The 25,242-nt window shown below is 42.3% G+C and overlaps 1 protein-coding gene across 1 annotated transcript in view; it reads right to left on the reverse strand.

Moving 5' to 3' along the window:
* The window catches only part of satb1b (SATB homeobox 1b), a 28,584-nt gene extending 18,534 nt beyond the window's left edge, over window positions 1–10,050 (reverse strand). Inside the window, exons 1-5 of the mRNA XM_029451124.1 lie at window positions 9,880–10,050; window positions 8,412–8,650; window positions 5,302–5,478; window positions 4,207–4,333; window positions 611–747 (exon numbers count right to left, since the gene is read on the reverse strand). Coding sequence (XP_029306984.1) covers window positions 611–747; window positions 4,207–4,333; window positions 5,302–5,478; window positions 8,412–8,625 — 655 coding nt within the window. The 5' untranslated portion in view covers window positions 8,626–8,650; window positions 9,880–10,050. The remainder of the gene's footprint in view (window positions 1–610; window positions 748–4,206; window positions 4,334–5,301; window positions 5,479–8,411; window positions 8,651–9,879) is intronic.
* Between the last annotated feature and the right edge of the window lie 15,192 nt (window positions 10,051–25,242).

A 25,242-nucleotide genomic window follows, 5' to 3' on the forward strand; every position in this document is an offset into this window, starting at 1 on the left:
CACACACACACACACACACACTCAGACACACACACATTATTGGCCCTTGTGAGAGATATACTGCCGTTTCATTCCATTCACTCCAGAGCTGCCTCTATGATATACTGACTACACTGCCTGTTAATACAATATCTGAGCTAGTGCTTTCCATCCAAGCTCCCGGCCAACAGAGAAACACAGAATATAACACCTGACATGTGAACGTACGGACAGTATATCCAGCCTGAAATGTTGAGAATTAACTAAACGATAACAAGAACACAAAAACAATCCAGATCGTTCTGGGTTAGGGCCAATGTTTATCTAACAAAAACCATACGTTCAACAACACCTCTGCTTTTTGGCTGCCGTTGCATACAAGTGTGTGTGTCTGGGGCGTAACAAAAAAAAATCATGCGGCAAACAAATGACAATAGGCATTGATTTGGATTTTCTATGCCGATTCTCTTTCCCACTTGATCAAACTCAGGGCATTTGATAAGTAAAGGATAAAAGACAGTGGTGATGGAGATAGAGGTGTTTGTTTTGTTGTGCAGTATGGTAGCAAGGGGGGGGGGTTGGGGTTGGGCGTTAATCTTTTTATTTTAGAATCTTTTTTAAATAAGCGGACTGGGCTTCAGCACCTGTGATAAGGGACATTCTTTAGCCAGAGAGCTCTGATTCATGTCTTTGAGTAACTCCTTGAGGGCGTTTCTTACTGTAGAGTGGCTCCATTGCTCAGGCGGCAGGTCCTCCAGCTTAGGACAACTGTGGAGAGAGAGAGGAGACATGCAGGGGTGGAGGGGGACAGGGTAGAGAATATAGGGAGAGGTAAGAGGGAAGGTAGGGGAGGAAGGGGTAGATAGGGACGTAGAGGGAGAGGAGGGAGGGGGGGGGGGGAGAGAGAGAGGGGTGAGGAGAGAGCATGAGAAATAATTCAGATGGAGAAGAGACAAAAGATAGAAAGGAAAGCCAGCAGCCTTGATGTTATCTTGAATGAAATTATAAAATACACAAGCCACAAATTCAGAAACACAATATCAGAATGATTTAATCTGATTGTAAGGGTTGGACATTCCCCTGATAGATAGATGCATATATATATATATATATATATATGGAGTAAATGGGTAATAACATTGGTAATATATTTGACTTAAACTACAGAAGCATGTGCGTGAGAGGCAACTTGGGGAAGTTATCCCGCAGCATCCTTTACACCAGACTGAAACACTTCCTCGTCCAACAGCATTGCACTTCAAAAAGAAACCTTTTGACTCAACCTGACCTAACAGCCTGACCCTAACGTGGACTGAAAATGGAAACGAGTTACATACGTTCGATTATTTTCATTAATCTATTAATAATATGTTGAATATTTCTCCTATAGAAATTAATCGTTTTAAGATCAAGTTATGACGTCTTGAAATTGTTTGTTTTTTTTGTCCAACCAACAGTTAAAACCCTAAAAGATATTCGATGTATAATGATATAAATCAAAGGAGAAGCAGCAAACGGCGAATAGATTATCTATTGTCGATACATTTTCAACCCAATTGTTTCAGCAACGCTCAAGTGTTTCGTTAAGAACGGGCAATTTGGGAACAAATGACTCTTCCAAAAACAGAGGTTTAAAAACAGTCTTTAAAATATATATTGATGAAACGGCTAAATCACTGGAACAATCAGATAGACAGAGCGGTAGAGACAGAGAGAGGAAACCAGAGAGAAAGAGAGCTGAACACACGGGCTCCCGCTCTTTTTTTCCTGCTGCAAGCGCCCCTCTAAGACAGACAGATTTCATTTGGCGCATCAAGCAGATGCATCTGGAGATTGCTCTGTCTCTCTCTCCCTCTCTCTTTGCCTGCCTTACTCTCTCCCTCTTTCATATTCTCCCTCTCCCCTGCTCTCTCTCCTGATTGTTCTGATTAGTTAATTACTTTATACAACACATCTGCTGGATTGATGCATGAATTATACATCAGCTGCATGTGGCGACTATTATTTCGTGTTACTTCTACCTTCCTGGCTCGTTGTGCTCGGCGAAACAATTTAAGGTGTTACTGGCTAGATTTCTGCGGCAGTCGGGGCGGGTGGGGTCGGGTGGGGGGGGGGGGGGGTGCGATGTGATGTTGAAGGGATGGTGGGGCAGGGAGAGTAAAGGAGGAAAACAAATACAAAACAATAACAATACTGACAACAATATGCAGCAAAATCAAAATAGATTTATGTATCACGTAGAGATTGGCTTTGACGTTCGCTGCTGCTGGAGTCGTGTGCCGCGGGGGATTCAGCTCTACCTGAGAAACACTGGGATTTCTGGGTTTTGAAAATGAGAAATATATTTTACAAAAAGGTGGTGGGAGTGTGGAGAAACTGCACTGAGCGCCCAGTTCGCTCTGGATAAACACTTCACGTGTACAAAACATATGTTCGCCGTGTTTCGCATTGCACGTATCGCCGAATTACTTTTCCTTAAACCTTCCTTTACACTTGACAAGTGAGCGAGACGAGACATTGAGCGAGGGGTGATGAGTGTACAAGTGCACGAGATGTTATATGTGCGTGTGCGTGTGTGTGTGTCCATAAATCTGTCAGTTGGTTTGTTGGTAACGTTACGAGCGAGGAGATAACAGGAGAGTGGAATAGAAAAGGATGCGTGCGACGGTCGAGGCTAACATCTGCTTGTAAGAAAAACACACACTCACACACACACACACACACACACAAACAATGGATTTTCCAGAACACCTTAAACTGCTCCAGCAGCTAGAACAGCCTCTGGGGAGAAGGAAGTGAACGAGAGGAGGGAAGGAGGGAGAGGCGGAAAAGGGGGTAGTGGAGAAAGACAGCTATCCATGCATTCAAGGCTAGCATGCCAGAAATAAACGCAACCTTCTGTATTCTGGCTGGTGGACGTGTTCACATCAGTCAGTGTGTGTGAGTGAGTGCTTCACTGGTGAAGGTGGGTGGTGGCGATGGCGGTGGTGGTGGTGGTGGGGGGGGGGAAGACACAGAAGGAGAAGGGAGAGAGAAGGAAGAGGCAGAGCGAGGTAGAAAAAGAGTCGGAACAGCAGCTGGCACAAGCCTCCACACCGGTGCCACTCGGCTGTTTGTGTGTAGCGTCTTTGTGCCTATGAGCACATACGAGCCTGTTTGCGTCCACGTCTAAAAATGCTCGCATGCTCTCGCTGTGTGTATAAAAAAAGCTTCACTCCTACAGAGTAGCATTTAGCAAACAATATGGTGAGTAATGCACAAGACAGCTAGCAGCACTCAGAGTAAGAGTGTTGATTATTATATGCAATGTAGATCCAGAAGAAATACTATATATATATATATATATATATATATATATTCATTTAAAAATAGCCGGCGCAGCCAGGTTTATTTATGGAACTATTTCAGGTGAACAACCATGTATTCATCTGCTGCAGGGTCATTTTTAGCCGTGTGCAGTCTCCAGTTGCCCTCTACATTCATCGGATTATTTTTATGAAAAGAGTTTCAGTAGTGCTCGGTGCAAAAACTGTTACCATGATATATCATTTTACCGATCTCCAATGCAAAAAAAACGCTTTTGTTATCTGGACATTTGTTAACATAATTTACCATTTAAATGTAGAGCTGCTACAAGAGATTAATGTACTCGATCACTCATCACACTACGAGCTAAATTGGTAGCATGGTATCTGTGTTCCCATCACGTAACGGTTAAATTGACAAATAAACCAATCTCTGGGTTTCTTTAGCACCATTGGGCGAGGAAGTTTTCACTATTCAAATGTTTGTTTTCCGCATTTTCCTGGGAAAGGTCAGTCTGTGTGTGTGTGTGTGTGTGTGTGTGTGTGTGTGTGTGTGTGTGTGTGTGTGTGTGAGTAATAGAGCTATTCTCAGTATCAAACATGAGGAGGGCATCGGCAGATTGGCACCTGCCTCTGGGCGTACAAGACATGCTACTCGTGAGTGTTGGAAGCAAGACTAATAGGTAAAACTGTGCCTCTACACTGTAGAGTCTACAGTATGTGTATTAAAGCAAACCAATACTGGTGTGTGTGTGTGTGTGTGTGTGTGTGTGTGTGTGTGTGTGTGTGTGTGTGTGTTTTAGGTTTTGACACTGCACTTCTGTGGGCGGTAGGCAGGTGAAAAAACACCTCCACACATTTCGGATTGGTATACATGTATGCGTTCGAGTGTTGGTTTCTAAGTGTGTCGTTTGTGTCTTACCTGTGCAGCTGGATCTTAAGCGTGACCACGTGGTAGACGTCCTGCAGCATGTCGGCCACCGTAGCATCCGGTGCGTCTGTCACATATGACAGGGGAACGGGGTTCCACTTCCCCACCTGAATCATACCTGGATGATGCAACATGAACATGGGTAAACGTGGACACACACACACACGTAGACACAAGGGAAAACATAAAAAAAGAAAGAAAGAAGAGAGTACATCAGATCACTCGGCTGCACGACTACAAAGAAATAACTTCATTCGAAAACAGTAACACGTGCACAGTATACGGAAAGCCATGTGTAGCAAATCCAGAGGCATGTTGGTGCCATAAACACTCTTTTAATACTTTATGTGTTACTGAAATCACAACAACCATGTCAGAATTTCTCCTGAGACTGCCTTAAAGCACACACAGCAGGAAGTAAGCTTATGCTAGAGTTGGACTAAGACGTGTGTGTGTGTGTGTGTGTGTGTGTGTGTGTGTGTGTGTGTGTGTGTGTGTGTGTGTGTGTGATGGACAGGCAATAATAAAAGAGCATGCTAAGAGGCACCTTGAAACAGCCACCCTCGGCCTGCGTGAGCTCAAGTGCAATTAGCAGACCCTTTCCTCCACCTGCCCCTCCCACCCGCTGAGTCACTGAGTGTATGTGTTTGTCAATATATACAGTATGAGTGTGTGTGTGTGTGTGTGTGTGTGTGTGTGTTACTGAAATGCACAATACGTGAAATGTGCGTGTTAACATTTTAGTGTGTAATCCTGCACATTTAGACTCTGTGTGGAAATGTGTGTGTGTGTGACCCCTGCGAGACATGAGCATCTCCTGTCTGGGATCAGTGTCAGGATGTGTTACTGTGGCTTCAGATCTGCTGGCGGTAGGCTATTATGGTCACAGAGTGTGTGTGTAAGTGAGGCAGAAAGAGTGTGTGTGCAGGAGTAACAGCATGTCAGAAGACGTTAAAGAGAAAACGCTAATGAGAATTAGAGAGATAAAGCAAAGGGGGGGGGGGGGGGAAGAAGAAAAGAAGAAAAGTAGCAGATCAGAGAAGAACATTTAGAGATGATGATGAGAGTCAATGAGTGACAGGTTACCTTTGGCCTGGGCCGCTGAGCTGTGAGAGTAGCCCAGCGACAGCAGGGCCATCTCGATGAGCTGGTTGAAGAGCATGTCCTTACGCACCAGGACGAACTCGGCGTGCTCCTCCTTGCTGTCAAAATCCATGGGATTCTCGTAGTGCTCCACCACACAGAAAACAGGCAGCATGTTGCCTGAAGACGTCGAGACACAGAGACTAAAAGTGAGAACTAGAGAAGGGGTTCACATTTCTTCACATGCAAACTTTGACATTCAGTTTCCTGCATGTTTGCAGAGGAACAAGATTAATATTTAGCGCTGACGATTAAGTTACACCGAGGTTGAGTGTCAAGGGATTATGAGTGAGTGATTAGATTTCTGCTGAGTGGAAGTTCCTCACAGAAATTAACTAAAGGATGAATTTGGACCATAAAAAGACATTTTTCTTCTTTTATAAGACAATTTCAATCTTAACCCTCACCTCCTTGTCTCAATGCCAGACTCTCACATCAACATGGGGAATCAAACACTCCTCGGGTGCACCATAACCGCCCCAATTCCAGAGCCTGAATGTGTTTTACCCATCTTTTTTATTTAGTAATGCTCTCTTCTGTCATGTAAATTCAGCGTTCCAAGTTTTCCTAAAATGTTTTTTTCCATCTGTAATCCCATTTTTTTTATCACCAGTTGGAGGATTCCTTCAGTAGAGTACAGAGATGTTACACTATGTTTGTGTGATTTTAATAAGCAAATAATAAATACATAATTATCACCTTTAGCTCAATGTTAACGGCAGCCGCAAAAATCCTTCAACTCGTGCGTTTCCTTTTTGCTCAATTAAATGTTTATTCACTATAAAAGGTTCTGGGATCATATTAGCCTTTCCTTCTGCGTGCCAACCCAAAATCATCTTCCCATGATGCAATACTTCAACAGTGGCTCTGCTGTTAGGTGGAATGAGCAGTCCTTGTCCAAAGACTGACAATGTTCAAGGGACCCCATGTGCAAATATCAGCCAATATGTTTTTTTTTCTAAAATAACATCCCTGAAATTTAAGGTAGTGTAAGGGCATGGGGGACAACTTGGTCTTATGAAGTCTCGGCTTGAATGACAACGAGAGCAGGAAATAGAAATTCTGTCAAAGTGTTGATGAAGAGAATCTACAGCTTACTGTACTACATGAATCCTGCACGGTTTATGAGGTGGCCTGTTGCCCTACTTTCTCAGTACGTCTCCACTCTCACCTGAACGCATTTCTGTAAATCAGTACATGTATTGTCCTTGCCGATTAAAATGATTCACATTATAATATTTTCCAATCCCGGGCATTCCAGAAGATGCACACAGCTCTGGCAAAACAATCAATAAGCCAACAGATGCCAGGGAATGTGCTGAAAGAGCTGCTTTTCTCCTCCCCTGATTTTAATAGATAAAGATCTAACAATAAAGACTGCTGTGTAGGTTCATTTGGGGGATCAATACTGGCTTTGTTTCCAGGGAGCCCAGAGAGGGCTGCGGTAAATATTGTTTCGGGCTCGGACACAATGCCCACTGTGGGGCCTCTGCGAAGCCTCCGCGAGCGGACTGCCCGCCTCCCTCGGCTGCTTCACCCTTTGCCCGGGAAGAAACTCAGCAAAAAGACGAGAGGAGGGTAGGGGAGAAGAGGGGCGAGCGATGAGGAGGCTTGGAAGGAACGAACGTCGTAGGAGGCCAATAGAAGCAGAGATGATGAAGGTGAAAAATTAAGCTCTCTCAGCTGGAGTGCGACGCGTAGAATAAAGGAGCAAATAAGAGAAACGGCCCATCCGAGGACACTCACACAGCCACATTCCAGGAGTTCCTGAGTCCCTCTTGCCCAAAGAAAACCAAAGCAGCCAAACAAACAAACACACTAGTCCTTAGCTGCCAAGTGCTATTACAACTCCGAACCTGCAGGTTTTAAACTCATTTCCAGCCCACAAAAAAACAAACACATAATCATAAAAAGGTTTATATTTTTGGATAGCTTTGCCCGCCGTGTTTTTCTCGAGACGAAGCGAGTTATATTAAAAAGCTATGTCATAATCTCAAAGTAAAGGCTCCCTTTAAACAAGAATGGCTCTTAAAGGACTGAAACTTTCCCTCAATAAACAAATGTCGGAGCAGGAGGGCTGCGGTTGGAGAGAGGAGCGGTGACACAGCGCTATGCAGCACGACACAGGAATAACTCTCACAGTGCTTTTCTATTAGCTATTGTCTGGACAAATAAGTGGGAGTGTGTGCAGTGTGTGTGTGTGTGTGTGTGTGTGTGTGCTGAGATGACTAAAGACACATTGTAAAAAGGTTTAAGAGTTTTGGAGCGCATGCAGGGGGTGGTGGTGGGTGGAAGGTGGTGTGTGTGTGGGAAGGGGACTATTTAAACTGCATTTAAATAGCTTTCCATTATTTACATGGTTTATTCTTCTCTTACTCATGCACAGATGCACACACCAAGTTAGTTCAACTATATTTGTTTCATATGGACTAACAAATAATTCCTTTGTTGATTATTTGTCAATTATTTCAAATGTAATTAATCGTTTAATGTATAAAATGGAAGAAATTAAGGCTGCAACTAATTATTATTTTCTTTATCGATCAATCTATTAATAGCTTATAAAAATGGAAGAAAATAGCCAAAAGCAAAATATTCAAATAGTTAGTTTTCTCCCACGAATAGTTAATAATAATAGGTTTTCTGTCAGATAACACAAAGAAATTCAGCAAATCTTCACATATGAGAAGTAAATATTTGGTATTTAGTAGTAGATTGTATGATCGTTTCAGAAACAGTAAGAGGTGCCCCTCGCAAATTTCGCAGAATCCAAGACAAGGTCTTCAAATTCACTGTTTTGTCCAATAAACAGTCCCAAAACGTACATTAATATGAAAGGGAGATAATCATTAAGTCTTCACATTTGAAAATCTGAAAGCAGAAAATAGTTGCCATTTTTTTTTTCTTACTGAATGACAAATATCAAATAAAATAAAATTGATTAATTTTCTTTTGATTGACTAAACAATTAATGAATGAATCGATTCAGTGCTCGTACAGACCCTCTCCACACACACACACACACACACACACACACACTCTCTCCCTCTTACCTCTCTTGTGGCAGGTCTTCAGCAGGTGGCCGGTGGGTTTGTACGGGACTCCGGCTAGTTTGGCCCCGGTGCTGCCCAGTCTGGCCCGGCCCAGGGGGCTGCCGTTCTGCTCCAGCCGGGGCAGCTTGGCCGGCGGGGCCTTGGCCTCTGCCATGCTGTTGATCAGGTCAGCGTTCTCCTTGCCCAAACACGCCTCGCTGAGATGGTCCATCATTCTCAGCACCTCTGCTCACTATCACCTGGGGAGAGACACACAGAAAGATTCAGCTGTCAGCGGAGATATGTGTGTGGCAATAAAGAAGCACTGAAATGCGATGCGAGGGGAGCATTGAGCACAAAATATTTTGTGTTGATGTCACCGACGTGAAGATGTGATGAGACGTTTTTATAGAGCAAAAAAAAAGTGCTTTAAGTAATTGAAAGCTCTAAGAACAGACCCATTACAGCAATAACTGCCAATTCGCTTCAGTTATGGCGACTCGGGCCACGGTGACGTTTTTGTGCTGCTGTAATGTTCCCATTTTTCAACGCATGTATTATGTATGATTGTCCCACTAGAGATTCCCATGTGAGAGGGGGCAAACAAGCCCCGGTTTTAGTGCAAACACATTAATTTGCTGGGAGATTCCACTTGAATGAATACAGTGCAGTTCAAGGAACAAGGTTCTGCTGCGGCGCACGCAGAGAGGGGAAACTAACATAATTCGGTTTCTGAGTCACTTCGTGTGGCTTCACAATCATGACGCAGCTCGGAGGGGAAGGGGGGCGAAAGGCCGCAACATCATGTTGCAGTGACAGACACACACACACACACAAACAGGTACATCACTTTATAGGTTAAAGTTTACAACTTTGGGATGGGGGGGGGGGAAGGCAGCTTCTGGAAACTTCAGAACGGTCAGTTGCCGACTCATGGCGACAATCATCAAAAGTTAAAGAAAAGACAACAAGGGAGATATAGAGTGGAAGGAAAGATGGAGCCTCTATGCCAGGTTTAACCACAGGTGCTTTAGTGCACAGACACAAAGCTATTGATTGAGGCTGAAGCTGAGAATTCACACATTATTTAAACTCCCCGGAGTAAACTTTAAGACTTGATTAATCATAATTTAAGACGCGTTAATGAATAAAACTGCAATGGAAAAGTAATTAAGGGTGATTGCATGCAGGTTAACGCAATGTGCCGATGAATATGAACTGGAATGCTGTTGTCAAAGAGTGAAAAGGGCAAAATCATCCACCCCCACGCAAAAGATCATGAACTCCTCCATTCATACCATGCAATGAGGCAACTAATTCACCACAAATAAGGGGCCAAAGGAATCCAGACCCGGATACAGTCCGGATCCAGGTCAGGATTTTTAAATGACCTTAAAACACAAAAAAACAGGAGATAAAATGGACCATTACCCCTGAAGGGGGAGTTAAGGGAGGAGGGCAAGTGGAGTGAAAAATCTTCTAAACCAACCTGAAACGCAGCACTTCAGCACTGGGAAGCATATAACACCGCCTGGAAAACACGTCTTCTTCAAGTTTGGCCAGGGTAGAAAAGAAAAAAAAAAGACAGCAAGAAAAACTCCTGCTTCCCGGTCTTGTTCTCTCTCTCTCTCTCTCTCTCTCTCTCTCTCTCTCTTTATCTCTTTATCTCTCTCTCTCTCTCTCTCTCTCTCTCTCTCTCTCTCTCTACGTGTGCATGACAGCAAACGCTTCTAAAAAAAATCAGTGTTAAAAAAGACGCTTTCTCCTGCTCTTCTTCGCGGAGGACTGACAGGCGGTGCGAAAAAAACAACAACCCGGGTCTGTGTGAGAGACGACGAGGTCGAGATGGACCGTGATAGGCGAACATTGGTAAGCGGTTATGTGTGTGTGAGTGTGTGTGTGTCTATGTTGTCCATTAGCTAATTCCGTCCAACTGGAGGAGAACAACGGCAACAGAACCCATTACAACCGGCGACATTTAGCACAACGTGAGCGGTTGGCCGCGTCCATCGCTTACAAGTGACGGCGACTTCTGCTTTAGTTCGCACCACAAGATCCAAACCGCTACATCGGCGGCAGGCAGCCGAACAGTACAGTTAGCAGCCGCCAGTAGAAACCAAAGCACCTCGGACACAGTTGTAATGATACTAACCGCCGCCGAAACCCAATAAATCCTCTCTGTGTGTATGTTCACGAAGAGAGGGACTAAACGTACACAAAAAATAGCTCAACGTCGGCTTAGCTAGATTTTACTAACGGCTGACTGAGAAAAATAATTATAACCGACAGTGGAATCTTGGTCTCGCGCTGGAGGCGATGTGGAGACGATATGCGGACAGTCGAAACAGGTTCGCAAAAATAAAACAAGGAAAGGGGGGTCAAAAAGTGCGATATACTTTCCGATGTCGAGGATAAATAAGGCTTGCTGTGGATGCATACGAGAGCTGCCTGCGATAGTAATAGTAGGAGGTGTCCTGTTGGTTGGGGATTGGCGTCCGGACGGAGCTCCTCTTTCTTTCTATCTCCCTCTCTGTCTCTCCCCCTCTCACTCCGTCTCTCCCTCTCTGTCCCCATTAAATTATTAGTTGTATTGACTCATCACTCCCCCCTCTCCTCTCCTCTCTGCTGGTGCTGCCGCTGCTTGTGCTTTCCCTTTCTCCTCCTCATTTCAAATGGCGTGGTAGAGGGGGTAAAAAAAAAAAAAAATGGAAAAAAAATAGAAGATAGGAGGGGTGTGTGTGTGTGTGTGTGTGTGTGAGAGAGAGAGAGCGAGAGAGTGTGTGCGGTGGAGAGTGTGAGAGGAAGAAATAATCCCCCTATAATCATTTTAATAAAATCTGATTATTCCTCCCTATCTCAGGCCAGAAAGTCATAAATGAGACAAATAAAAGTGGGAAAAGTGGACAAGTAGAGAAACTACACACTCACTCTCTCACACACGCACACACACAGCGAGGAGGAACAGTAGTGCGATTTCCGGCTGTGCGCGCAGGAATTTTTAATCGGCTTGATTAGAGTGAGGCGGTCCTGCATTTATTACAGAGAAACACACAGATGCTCACGCGCACGCACACACACACTAGAAATGTTTATTTATTTATTTATTTTTTACTTTTGCCCAATAAATAGTTTGTATTTAACTCAGTATTTTAAATGCAGTGATGTTGTCAAACAAAATGTAAGGTGAACTATTTGACCTCCAGTCAGTCCTATAACTTATATCAGTTTGTTTAAATAATGAGGTTCTAAAAAAAATGTAAAATCAAACTATAGGCAGGCTATGTATCAAGTCTTTATCTTCTTTTAACTAATGCTTACTTCCTATTATGAATTAATATCACAAATCAGAAAGACATGACTTCATTCTTAGACAAGCACTATAATACAAAAAATATATATTATATATTTATGTATTTATTTATATATTGAACTCTTAAAATACTACATCATGGCAATGATTTACACTAATACATACTTATGAGCCTTAAAAAGTGGGAAGGATCTATTTTTCTGCACTAAAGGTGGATAGCCACATCTCTGCTGCATTCAATGTTAAATTGCAAAGTCTAATATTGAGTTATTGCATTGTAAATATAGTAAAATACATATATTCTGACACAATATAATCATCAAACAAAGAACAGATGAATAATGTTTTTGGAAAAGGGTGTTCATTTCATTTTTATTGTCATATATTTAGGTCAGTTCGGTAGCACTCAGTGTTGATGTTTGATTTATAAATATAAAAACAGTAGTTGAACCTCTATATACTACAAATAGTGAATTTGGGTGGGATGTCCTAATGCTAAATCTGTGTTTGTGGTCAGCAAACAAAAAAATGTAAGATGGCAGTTATTTCCCATGTTGTCTCACAAACTTTACCTCCATAGCAGGTCAAACTGGATTATACCAAAATATTAGACAAGCTAATCTCTGTTGCTATTGTCAACAAAACCCTGAACTGTCAAAATGGAGAAAGAACTTTTAAATGAGGTAGGAAAGAAGGAAATGTTTAGAGGCTGGAGAGCGACACAATCTCTGCAAACAATAGCAAGCTGGAAGGTTTTCTCAACTTGATGTTTGAGCTATTCTCATTATTTGTCGTTAATTATTTCATGAACCTTTCCCTGCTGGCGGTCTTTGTTGCTCTCGAGCAAACTGCAAAAATATCAGACAAACTAATCTCTGTTGATATTGTCAATAAAGGCCTGATATGGTGTTTGTACCTGACCTTAAGGTGGCCTAATAATAACAGTTTCACTCTGACTTCATGAGCAAAGGCCAGACTAAAATCTTGTGGAAACAAACACACACACACACACACACACACACACACACAGATGACAATAATTACACCGATACTGCCTGCTAGTATGAGGTGTAGATGTATTTCCATCTTTAAGTCTGATGAAGAGAGGTGAGAGAGGTGACAGTGTGTATGTATGTGTGTGTGAGTTCATGTCGAGACCACAAGGGAAATGTTTTTTCACACGCACTCATGAAATATACTGATATTATAAATAGTATGTAGGTTGAAACCAATGAAATACCAAGGAAGTATTCATGAATTCATTACTATTGTGCCACAGATTGAACATTAAGCTTGTGTTTTTGGCAACAGAGGTGTAACAAGCGAGGTGGGGCGATATGATCCGACTCATCTGGCCAATATCTACATCAAACAAAAATGAAGAAGCATGTCTGTCCAGGTTGTGAAAGAACAAAAACAGGAAACCAACATAAAACAGGAAGTGTGTACACCTACGACGACGACGACGACAAAGCCAGAGGTTGTTGGCCGACCGTGGAGGTCAGGCGCATGTGAAATGCTACATAACACTTACTAATAAATCTTTGCACAGCTCATAAACTCCCTCTGTGTGAGAGAATAAATACAGCTGCGGTACATCGGCTCACACAAAGCTGTTGTTTCATAAACAATGCAACACAACAGACGTGAGCTCCTCAGCTTAGCTTGACAGAAACCACCTTCAGGTGACGACGACGACTGAAACTCTACGAAGCTGTGGAGACAATCATTCACATTTACAGAAAATGTTTAGAGCTCAGGTTTAGGGGAAAACATACAGGAGTCCTTTAAAAAAAAAAAAAAAAAGGCTGAAACTGGAACTGATCAAATAAATAATGGCGGAATAAGTGATGTATGTAGTGTTGTATCACCACGTAGTTATAACAATACATTAACACTTGTCATTCAAGCCCTAGTTTTGAGAGTAAATCATTGTTCCACCCACCCAAGTGAGGTCAACAGTTTACTCATTTCAAAGTACATTTGTGTCCAAAAAGGCTGCATTAGGGATTCACAGCAGAAGGCCAGCGGAAAAGCTTTTAAGGGAAGAATGCAACGTGAAGCTCACCTTTCGGACCTGAGATGGAACAATGTCTTGCAATATTGACACCTAGTTAGCCTGAGGTGTACGTTTTGAGGGGGCGGGCTGCATTTTAAAAAGGGTCCCACATCTGTGTTTTGTTTTTTTTTACCAGGAAATGGAAGAGTTTATGAAACTGCTCGTATAAGACCCCGACATGCTCAAATTCACGAGCGGAGGCTGCTGCACAGATTCAGTGATCAATTCTTATCTTAACCATTCTCGGGGTTTCAGTGAGCTGCCAACACTGTGTACTAAACACAGCTGCGGTGTGCAGTGTGGTTAAATGATTCTGCTATGTGTCTGAATAAAGGACCCAAACTGTGGAGTAATTACTATATTTTCAGAGATTCATTCCAACACAAGATATTATTCAGCTTCTGAAAAATGTGACAAAGATTTCCACAAAGTCACTGAAAACATCAAAAGTGAAAATCACAAATGAGTCATATTGAAGTTACTGTCTATCTTGAGCTCTTTGCTACATAATAGGTACATTAAAGAGGAGGAAATTGTCCTGTTTAAAAAATTTTTAAACCAAACAATATGTTGCCTCTGAAATGTATGTGCCACATTTTAGACTGTGCCTGCTGTTCAGGTTCATTGGTGTCACTGTGATATGTAGTAACATACCCCCCACACACACACACACACACACACACACACACACACACACACACACCCAAGCCTTCTCCTCAGCAGATCACTGCATCACCTGCACGGCATCGCTGCACAACATTCTGCATGTCGACGTGTTCTCTACGTTGACATGTTTTACACGATGTTCACCGCAGCTCCCGTTTCTCTCTTTTTTTTTGTGCTTTTTTTTATTTTTTTCCTTGGCCGCAGTTAGCAGCGTTAGGAAAATAGGAGCGACGGTGAAAGCAAGCCATTGTCGGCAAATGCTCTTTTCTATCTGGCATGACGCAAGCAGCCGCAGTCATTTCCACTGTGATTGTCGGGCACCATCAGAGAGCATCGATAACCCCTGCCAGGCCTTGGCACCGCCAACAGGTGCCGGCACTGCCAGCTAGGTTGGCACAGACGTGGCTGTGAAAACCCTCTGACATCCAGAAGGGCACAGATTTGCACTGAATGCACCACTGAATCAACACTGCTGATTATCAATTAACATATACCGTTTTGTATCACACAGAAAAGAGGGGAAAAATGGGTTTTGAAACACAGAAAGCCTGTTTAAAAATACTAGCCGTGTGCCGTTATGATCATGCGCTGAATACAGATTTAGCTCTGTTCAAGGTGGGTTTTTACAAGCCTGTGCGGCTTTGTGTTGGGAGATACAGTACGTAATTGTTCAGGCAAGATTTTGTGCCTTTTGGCTACATTTGTACAGAAAACATGAAAAATGACATGAGAAACATGACAGGACTGGATGCTGAATTGCAACAAAAGACACCTTATTTGTAAATGTCAGGAGTCATAGCATACACCGCAGATACATTTCACCCTCTCTGTGTGTATTACCACAGGTACTGTATGTTTTCACCATAACACACTTATCACAAGCTATCCCATCTGGCCTGCTGCTTTTTAAACCACATGTTTATGTCTCAGGAGTAATTAAATATTATGTCTTTCTTTAAAAAAAAAAAAAATACAAATAAATATAAGAACATTTTGCATTGTTGGCTCAACATTAAGAAACGTCTTTATTTACTGTGTCAGGCGCCATCACTTACTGTACGTAGGTGTTATGATGTCTTCATGCTCGCCACTTGTGATGCTTCTAATGGGCATTAATACGATTATTTGGATTACTAATACAAATTAGTCTGCGCATCCAGTCTGAGCGAACACAAATAGCATGGGGGTAAGCGCTGTCACTGGTTTGACTTTGAGCTCTTTTTTGCAAGTGTCTCCCATAATAAAAACACACACATAAACATAATAGTATTATTAGAGGCTGCGAAAGGATTTAATAATCTGTTTGGGAACGTGTCAAAACACGCCTGCATCAGTGTGGGTGCGCAGACGAACCTCGGTGAGACAGAAGATGACATGAACAGTGAAAAAGGGGAAAAGGAGGGTGGTGTACAGTAGATGCCGTGCAAAACCAACAAGCAGTTAAATGACTAGTAAAAGAAAAGAAATGCATCTGTTTTCGACACAAAAGCACCAAAGTAGATAGTGTTTTATGTATAAACAATTACCAATTATATTTTTCATCATGACTGAATTTTGGAACAAAGAAAATTGGTTTGTGCCATTGCCGTTTGTGGGTCTTCCTGATGTGGTGAAATGAGTTTTAAAATGCATTACAGACTCCAGACTAAACCAACACGTGCTACTAAAACAACATATAGAAGAAGAAAAACATAATGTGAAGAAATCTGCCGAATACTATAACATAATGCGTCATCAAATCTGTGTCCGCTCACATCTCACCTTGCTCCTTTTCTCAGAAATGGTTTGTGAGCGACACTTTTCTTTTAAATGGTGGATCTTCCTACTCAACTGTTGCACTCAAACGCAGCCTAGGTTCACTTCTGTATAGAGTTAAAGGCCTAAGGTTTATTAATATTCCCTCATAAGACATCTGAGGACCATGACAAATTGCTTAATCAGTTGTAAGCACAGATAGACTAAATATTCCATAATGAACATATCCTCCAAATCAAATTACTTTCCTGTTTTCCATTAGCCTCTCATACAGCTAGTGTGGCTTTCAATTACTAGTGAAATAAGGTGATTTCTGCATTTCTCATATGTCCGCGCTCCGGTGTGGGAGGAGGGAGTAAAGAGAGAAAGAAAGAACAAGGGGGATGTAATGAACTGAGAGTCGACTCCTAAGTGCTTAATTGTTTTATAATCACATGAAGTCGACAGAAATAGAAGCCGAGCGAGTGGTCTGCACCTCGGGTCTGCTGACAGGAAGGCCTAACGCCAGTTGGCCTCAATGGGTCTGTGCGTCGCCGTGGAAGGTGAACATCAGGATGTTTCTTTCCGCCCCTCAGGTTTTGTATGAAAGACAACCGCCGATCTACACCCACTGCTCCCGCATCGTAACTCTCAGCTCTCGACACCCACCCTTACGATGTGTGGTGTGCACTGTACACAATGCAACTCCCACGCAGATGCACGCCACACACACACACAGAAACATGTACATCCGCTCAGTGGCAGAGAGCGTGCTCGGGTGCAGTGTCGAACAAGGCCTCTGCCCTCGGGGTCCGGACCTCAGCCTAAACCCTGACACTAACGTCGGCTTTGTTGTCACCAGGTCGACGTCGACTGCAATTAACACCTCGGTGTAGGCCTGAGTCAGTGTCCCTCACAGGAATCTGTATTATCACCCCCTCTCTCTCGCTCTCTTTATCAAATTATAAAACCAATCAGTCAGAGAACAATCCACGGGCAACAAGAAGGCCCGGCTTTAAATAAATGACTTTTTCTGTCGCTGCTCGTTGGACTCTGGACATCATGTGACCAAATAATTCAACTCTAATTTCTTCCTTGTGGATCGCAAAAAAAATACATTTCTAACATAATTGTAAATACAGGGGTGTTGTGTGTGTAAGAGATAGCGAAGATGGATGTGTGGCACTGAGAGAGGACAGACTGAAGGAGTGAGAAATGTTGCCACATCCTGCTGGGTTTTTCCTGGACTGGAAGAGAGGCGGTGAAGGGCACAATACTCCGGCCTCGTGGGGAGTTCTTGGGAGTGTTAAAGAAATGAAGGCAGGTGATGGGATGGTGTTTACTCGCCTCAGTGTGCGAGAAGTGGCGTTACGCTGAGATGAAAGGAGTGATAGGATGCGAGCATGTGGGGAAAACGGCTCTTAATATTGAGGCTTAGGCAGAAGTCTTGAATAAGAGGTGCAGACTTAAGGATGTGCTTCTTTATCTACATATTTCTCTTTGCATATTTAATCCCTTGTCAAAGGATGCATCATCCATCCTCTGACGAACAAAACAGTTGATAAGGCAAGGGTGTGTGTGTGTGTGTGTGAGAGAGAGACACAGGCAGAGAATACAGTATGTGTTGAAATTGTTTCATTGGAGTATGTGGGTGGGTATTAACAACCTGATCTTAGCGGGATGCGCTTTCCTCTAAATCGCTCTCTTTTTTTTTTTTGCTCCGAACAAAGGATTCAGAAAAACCTACACAGATTGGATAAAGACAAGCATCGGAATAAAAGACAATGAGTTGTTCTCCCTCTCAAGAAATAAAAATACAAACAAACATACGATGAGACGTGTAGTAATGTGAAATGAATCGTGGAAACTTAGATGCATATGCTTGCTTAAATTACATGTGCCATGTGCCGTGGTAGCATTGAAGCACGCTAAATAACGAGAACAAACAAAAATAATCACACATAGGAGGGATGTCATTTTTGTAAAAGCGTGACAAAACCGACATGACGGACTTTGGGTCTTTTCTTCGGGGGGGGACGCGCCAACCCAGTCGACGAACGGGGCTGATTGTCAGGACCCAAAAAACAATGTGACGCTTTTATCACTAAGCCAAGGAATCTGGATCAACAGTATGTAAAGCATATGCCAGAATAAATACAGTCAAACATGCTGGGACAACATAACCCCCCCACCCCCCCCCCCCTCCTCTTTTTCATTTTATAAAGAACTTTCCAGATAATGACAAAATGAGCTGTAACTCCTGAATCACACACTAAGCGCTCACACAGGGTGGTATGTCTGTAACTGTCGGGGTGGCTTTCTTACATTTTTTTTTTAGCCCTGGAATGCAGCAGTCCTTATTAACACACCAAGCTCTTCTTTTTCCAAACTAGTTGCAACATGTCATCAAACATGAAAAAAAAAACGCTGGGAATCATTGTTATCTTTCTCCTCTATTAGCAATCATAACAGAGCTATTTCATACAGAGGAGGGATGGGGGGGGGGGGGGGTGTGGAGGGGTGGAATCCCCGAAGAGCCACACATTAAAAAACGAGACAGGCCTCTTATTTACTGGCGACAGTCTAATAAATACATTTGCTGGCAGCTAAACAGGTATTTACTCCGCTCCCTACCACAGGTATAATTTCACTGTTTGCTGAGCTGTTATTTTGCTACAGAGATAATTATCGAGGTGGTAAAGAAAGACGATTAATGGTTTTAGCCGAGATATCAGTCTCAGCAAAGTGAGGCACAGCCTAGCTCTAAACTCCCAGCAAATACCCAACAGTAGGGTTTTTAATAATCTGCATCTATGGCTGCGGGAATTCAACGCACAACTCCTACACAAAGCTCAGACGGCGTTACAAACATACAGGGTATATTCTTTTTTTTGAGTGTGACGACAACACTTTCTGTGCACATTTATATTTTCCCATGAGCAATACACTGATGATTCAGAGCATAAGTCAATTTTTTAAATCGGAGTGGCGAAGCATTGTTAACATAATTTCAGAGCAGGCCGCAAAAACAACAAAAGAAAAAAAACAACCTGTGCTCTCCAACGTGCAGGCTAATTGGTCTCTCAGGGTCACAGGGCAAACTTTGTCGTCTACTCTCGCTCTCATCTGACAACCTGCTCCTCTGCGTCTGTTAACCTGAGACAGAGCGAGAGCTTGGCACGCCAACATGCAGCCGCTGTATTGTGCTAATCTGGTCTACACTGGAGGGGTACAAGGTTTAACTGGTGATACACACAACTCGCCGTCCCTCCTGTCCCACAGTTTACACACGGCCGACCTCACAACCTGAAGTGACAATTAAAGGAGGCTGTAATGCAATAAGCGTCAGCGGGATTTAAAAGGGGAAGACAGCGAGAGATCCCTTACTGTGTCTTACAAGCTGATTTCCTGCTACTACACTATCACAGTACAGTATATGCAGCCTGCACTAGTTTCGATTAGTTGTAACGATAACAAAACTAAGCTCTGAGGGGAAAAAATAATCTGAGAGTAACAAGGTTAAACCTTTAAGTTAGAAGAAGAAAGGTCAAAACACTCGGTGTTTTCCAAGATCTCTTCTTAATTGTAAATCACACCAGGGTTATTGTAAGAGCCGTGAACGCGACAAAACACATTCAAAGAAATTAATTACACACTAATAAGCTACGACAGATGTTTAGGCTTTACTGCTGGATGTGTGTGACCTGGCATTCTTGCGCAGCGCTGCCGCCATCTTCACACTGATTCTTATCATTGCTTGCCAAACAAGTTTATGTGGAGACATTTTTGCCAAGCAGACTGACGTGCCGCTGGGGATATCTAATCGAGCCTTTTATCTTTTTTTGTGTGCCACTTTAAAATAAAACCACAAACTGATAAATAGGTGGTTTCTAATGAAGATTCAGAGACGAGGAGTAAAACCGAGAAGTTTTGTTTCAACGTTCACAAGCTGCCGTTGAGGCTTTCTCAGAACTTTTACAAGAAGCGAGACATGGCAGCCTGAGACAGGAAAAGGGCTGTGTGTCATTGCTGTCAAAAGGCACTGACCAGATAACCCACAGCACCTTGAACTGCCACAGATCTGCAAAGACAAAAGGAGAAAACTCACCGGTGCTGTGCCATAAACTGCTTTTCCCCCATGCAGAGGTGCCATGCTTGACCTCGTGAACACAAAGAGAGCAAAGCACCCACCTCGAAACCAAACAGTGAGATAACAAACAACCGGTGACACCTGAGGCTAAAGATTATTTCAGGATAATTGGCCTTTAATTATCTGATGAAGTTTCTTATTTAATGCAAACTTCTACACCAAATTCTATTGTGATTTTTCTCTGCTCTTTATGATCATTTTCACAGCATCATGGCTAAATTAGAAAACATAATCTTCATGACAGATTATACCTACAATAAAATCCTGAGTCTATTTTAGATGAGTGTGTTTGTGCTGATATCTACATATAAATAATCTGCATAAAAGCCACTGGCCATGCTGGTGTGTGAAATGTCAGCTATTTTCTAAAGGAGTAAGAGAGTGAAACCTTTAAAAAGCTGTAAACCACAGAACATCAGTGCCCACGCAGTTTAAAGCTGGCAATACATCTTCTCATAACTGCTCTATTTCTCTCACAAACACAAACACACACACACACACACACACACACACACACACACACACACACACACACACACACACACACACACACACAGGTCTGGTTACCTGAAATTACTTTATCAGCACTGTGACAAATGCCACACGGCAGACCATACAGCATACACCATCTCTGTATCATCACTTCTACCTGATGCCTCACACCAAGTCATGCAGAAAGAAAGTACATCCATTAACTGTTTGTTTCCCTGAGTCTTTCTTTTCTCTTTCTTTTACCTTATTGGACTCAGTCAGTGCAAGTGTGTTTTTGAGATGTTACTCAAAGTGTTTCATGCTACAGCAATAAAAGTGTTGAAGCAAGTTGACACGCAATTAAATAGTAAGTATGTGGAGAGAATAAATGAAGTGGCTCTAATGGCCTAATAAAAAGTAGTAAAAGTAGATGGGCAGTTGAGCTGCAATAGCTTCAGCATTTTTAAAAGACATGTCAGCGGTTTGATAACAACTGTGGTTTGTCAACACACACACTTCATTATTATAAAGTAATAAAATAAAATCTAAACCAAGTCCTGACAAACAAGATGCACAAATAAAATCTGAGAGAAAATGTATAACTTCAAGCAACTTTTTTTTTTGAAAGCACAAAAAGATCCGTGGTTCCTAAAATCATCAGGTCAGGAGCAGCGATGGCAGCATCACTTCTTGCTCCTCTTGCTGCGCGCTGAATAAGTTGTTAAATGAATTAGAGGAGATGGATGTACTTAACCCCGCGAAGATCACGAGTGCTTTGCTTATTCGTGCAGAAATGACACAGGCCTGTTTCTGCACATTTAAAATTAGATGGCAAAAAAAAACCGTTTTATTGCGTTTATATTTACTATTAAGCATGACATTCATATTCTGTATTTTTTCCCCTTCTATATGAAATATTAAATCCCATCAACCACTTTTGGTCTGTGTGGGTTTTAAGTGATTTTGGAAGATAGGTCTGTAAATTGCTTTTAATTCATTTAGAACCGCGTCGTTCTAATTCCGTAGAGATGCACCTTATTTCTTAGGAGTCGTGCAATAACACAAATGTGATTCAAAACATATGCAGAGAATGTGCACATACACAAGTAAAGAGATGCACGTGAAAGAAATGACAGATCGTGAAGTATAAACAGTGCACACTGTGGGACCGTACCTTTAAAGTCAGTCGCCCGAGCTCTTGTTTTCCATCAAAAGTTGAGCAACCTCTTGTCACTGTTCCACGATGAGAGATCCAACAATATGCAACCGCTCTGTGGGAGGAAAAACTGTTTTTAAAAAGTCAAAAGTCCTGTGGTTGAGGAGGGGGGAGTCGTCTTGTAGAAACCGCGCTGGCAGAGGTTGAAGTTGGGAAGCGCACACGGCGGATGGAGCGCAGAAATGTGAGCAACCGTGCGCTGCGGGCAGCGGAGGTGAAGTAGAGGAGAGGAGAGTAGCGGCATGTGAGGAGGGCTGCTTTGAGAGAGTGGCAGGTAAACGAACCGCCCCTCCCCGTTTCTGATGCTCAAATCGATGATTTGCCAGCTGTGGCGCAGCTTGTCTCATTGCCCCACTTTGGTTTTTACAGCCGCTCCTCTCCGACGCGCTGCTCTCCGGGGACACTGAGCGAGAGAGAGAGAGAGAGAGAGAGAGAGAGAGAGAGAGAGAGAGAGAGAGAGAGAGAGAGAGAGCGGGGGGAGAAGTCAGTGCCAGGAGAGCTCTCACACTCATTCATTTTCATATTTACACGCCACATGTTTGCATGTCAAGAAGAAGAAGAAGAAGAAGGGGGGGGGGAAGTCTGGTAAATAGCCGTTTGCGCGCAGCAGCGTGCGTTTTGTTCCGTATAGAGTCAAAGCCTGTTGTTTTAACAGCGGAGGGCAACCTGCCAGCTTTCCTCCCCGCACACCTGAGCGGAATATGAAACCATACAGCCCGGTATAGTCTGCCATACATCAGATGCTCTTACAGACATAAAATAGCTGTTTATTCAAATGAGTTGATTTGTTTTAAAGCTGAATATAAAAAGTTTTCAAGAATAATTAAGTTTGAACAATGCTCGTTGAGAGACGCTAATACTGCAGTCTGTTGTCTTGCTGTGTTTGCCGAAAGTATTTTTTTCCATTAATTTCTCCAATTTAAACAAGGCTTTTAGTGGGAAATAATTATTATTCTGACTTTTTGCCAGTGAACATTTTAATGCATCATTATTGAACCAAAATTAATTTTATTTTATCGATGCAAGCTGTTGCTTTTTTTCTGTTGCAACTTTAACTCCGGCCATCACACACACACACACACACACACACACACACACACACACACACTCACACACACACACACACACACACACACACACACACACACACACACACACACACACACACACACACACGTACAGCCTCTCCATCACATTTAAGAATCCTACCTCGGGCCTATCCACATAAAAAATATATATACGCTTAAGGAATGCAAATTTTCTAAATAAAAAAAAAAAAAAAGAATTACGTGGAAAGCAGAATAATTAGATTTTTTTTATTTTCTTTGACATCTTTAAGAACACAGCCTGAAGCAGAATCAGTCGAGGCACAGAGGACACTGACAGATAACGATACAAAAAAAAAGCTTCTTTTTTTCCGTCCTCACAGTGTCGCAATGCATTTGTGCTATTTTCATTGATTTTCAGCTGTACCTATATTGACTGCTGTATGCAAAGCGCAGAATATAAGTGGCCTTTTTTCTTGCCAAAGTCTGAAATTAAACGGGAAAAATCTCAAATTCCAGAGAATGGAACATTTTATGAAATAGTCGCAGTGAACATCATATTACAGTGAATGAAGGGAGAATAAGAAACGTCTCTTCGTGGTGATTCCTGTTATTATACCTCTGTATGATGAACATTAATGTTTCTTACATATATTTTCAAATAAGGAAAATGCTCATGCATGAATGAACATTCTCCTTCACTCATTCTTGTTAGATTTTATGTCTGTGTAAATCAAGTGTGTGTGAGCAGCTCCTACACATGTGGTTACATATGTAAGTATATAGTGTGTGTGTGTGTGTGTGTGTGTGTGTGTGTGTGTGTGTGTGTGTGTGTGTGTGTGTGTGTGTGTGTACCACATATTGTAGTTTGAATGCACATGTTTTATTTGTGTCATGTGTGTGTTTTTTCAATTTGTGTGCACCCTTGCACATATTTATACTCATTTGCTGTGCGTGTGCTTTTGTGTGTGAGTGTGCGTGAGTGTGTGTGTGTGTGTGTGTGTGTGTGTGTGTGTGTGTGTGTGTGTGTGTGTGTGTGTGTGTGTGTGTGTGAAAATGATTGACAGTTTGCATCTGCACACAGGCTAACTGCTCTGCACTAGCAGGTGTGCAGAAGCCCACAGGTAATGCAGCTGTTTACTTACAATGTGAATGTGTTTCTCTTACTGGGTTTAGCATAAATAACACACTGATCCATTTACATTTAAACTTAATTTACACATCCCATTGAAAATAGAATTAATGGGGGAAAAATAGCTAGAAGTGGCTGACACAAGTTAAACAGAAGGTAGGTAGCGCAAGAAAAGGTTTTGGTCTTTAAAACATCATGAAGAGTGTTCTGATTATCTGTGTCTCATTTATCAGAGAAGATACAGAAGGACTGGAGCCCTTATCGTAAGCTGATACATTAAAATACTTCTCAGAAAAGTTCATTTGTTGTAGTTTTGGGACTCGACAAAAGTTTCATTATGAAGCATCTGAGATCTGCATTTAAAAAAAAAAAAAAAAAAAAAGAGTGAGAAAATAAAATCACACACCCTCAAACACACACACAATCTCTGCATATGATTCACACCAGCTCTCTCCTGGGAGATTTTGAATGGGAATTGAAAAGTTCCAGTAAAGAGATTCAAATTTGCTTACTGCATAATTATAAATTCGTGCTAAGTTAGGGATGTTTTCATCATTACGGACAACAGCTGGTGATTTCAATGCAGCCTGTGTTTTATCCAACAATTCATGTTGCTGCCTCCGAAGCCCACATGTGCTGCAGTTGTCACTTTGACCACAAGGGGGACCGGTGAGTCTCCTCTTAAAGAGGGTACAGTGAGAGAAGAGGAGAGGAGGGCAGCTAAAGATGACCCCTCTCTTATAAGACACCTTTTATACTTTGGGTTCTAACATGTTGTCAACAGGCTGCCTGTTCCTATGTTTAGGATTCTCTAAATGGAAAAAACAGCAAACCCTGACCTCTGCATTCAAACTCAGAGAAGATTATTAGTGCGGCAGCGGCGTGTGGGAGCTGTGGACGTGTTCCAAAACGTTAATGCAAATTGATAATGTGCATCTATGTTGCTGAAGCATAAAGAGGGCATGTGTAAAGCACAAGAGAGAGAACCAAATGTGTGTGAAGTGTAAACAAATCAAAGCAGACCTTGAGCTGAGACTTTTCAATCTTCTGCACTTTCTTTTTTTCTCT

This window comes from Cottoperca gobio, chromosome 16, assembly GCF_900634415.1.
Source record: "Cottoperca gobio chromosome 16, fCotGob3.1, whole genome shotgun sequence".
In the NCBI taxonomy this organism is placed as follows: Eukaryota; Metazoa; Chordata; class Actinopteri; order Perciformes; family Bovichtidae; genus Cottoperca; species Cottoperca gobio.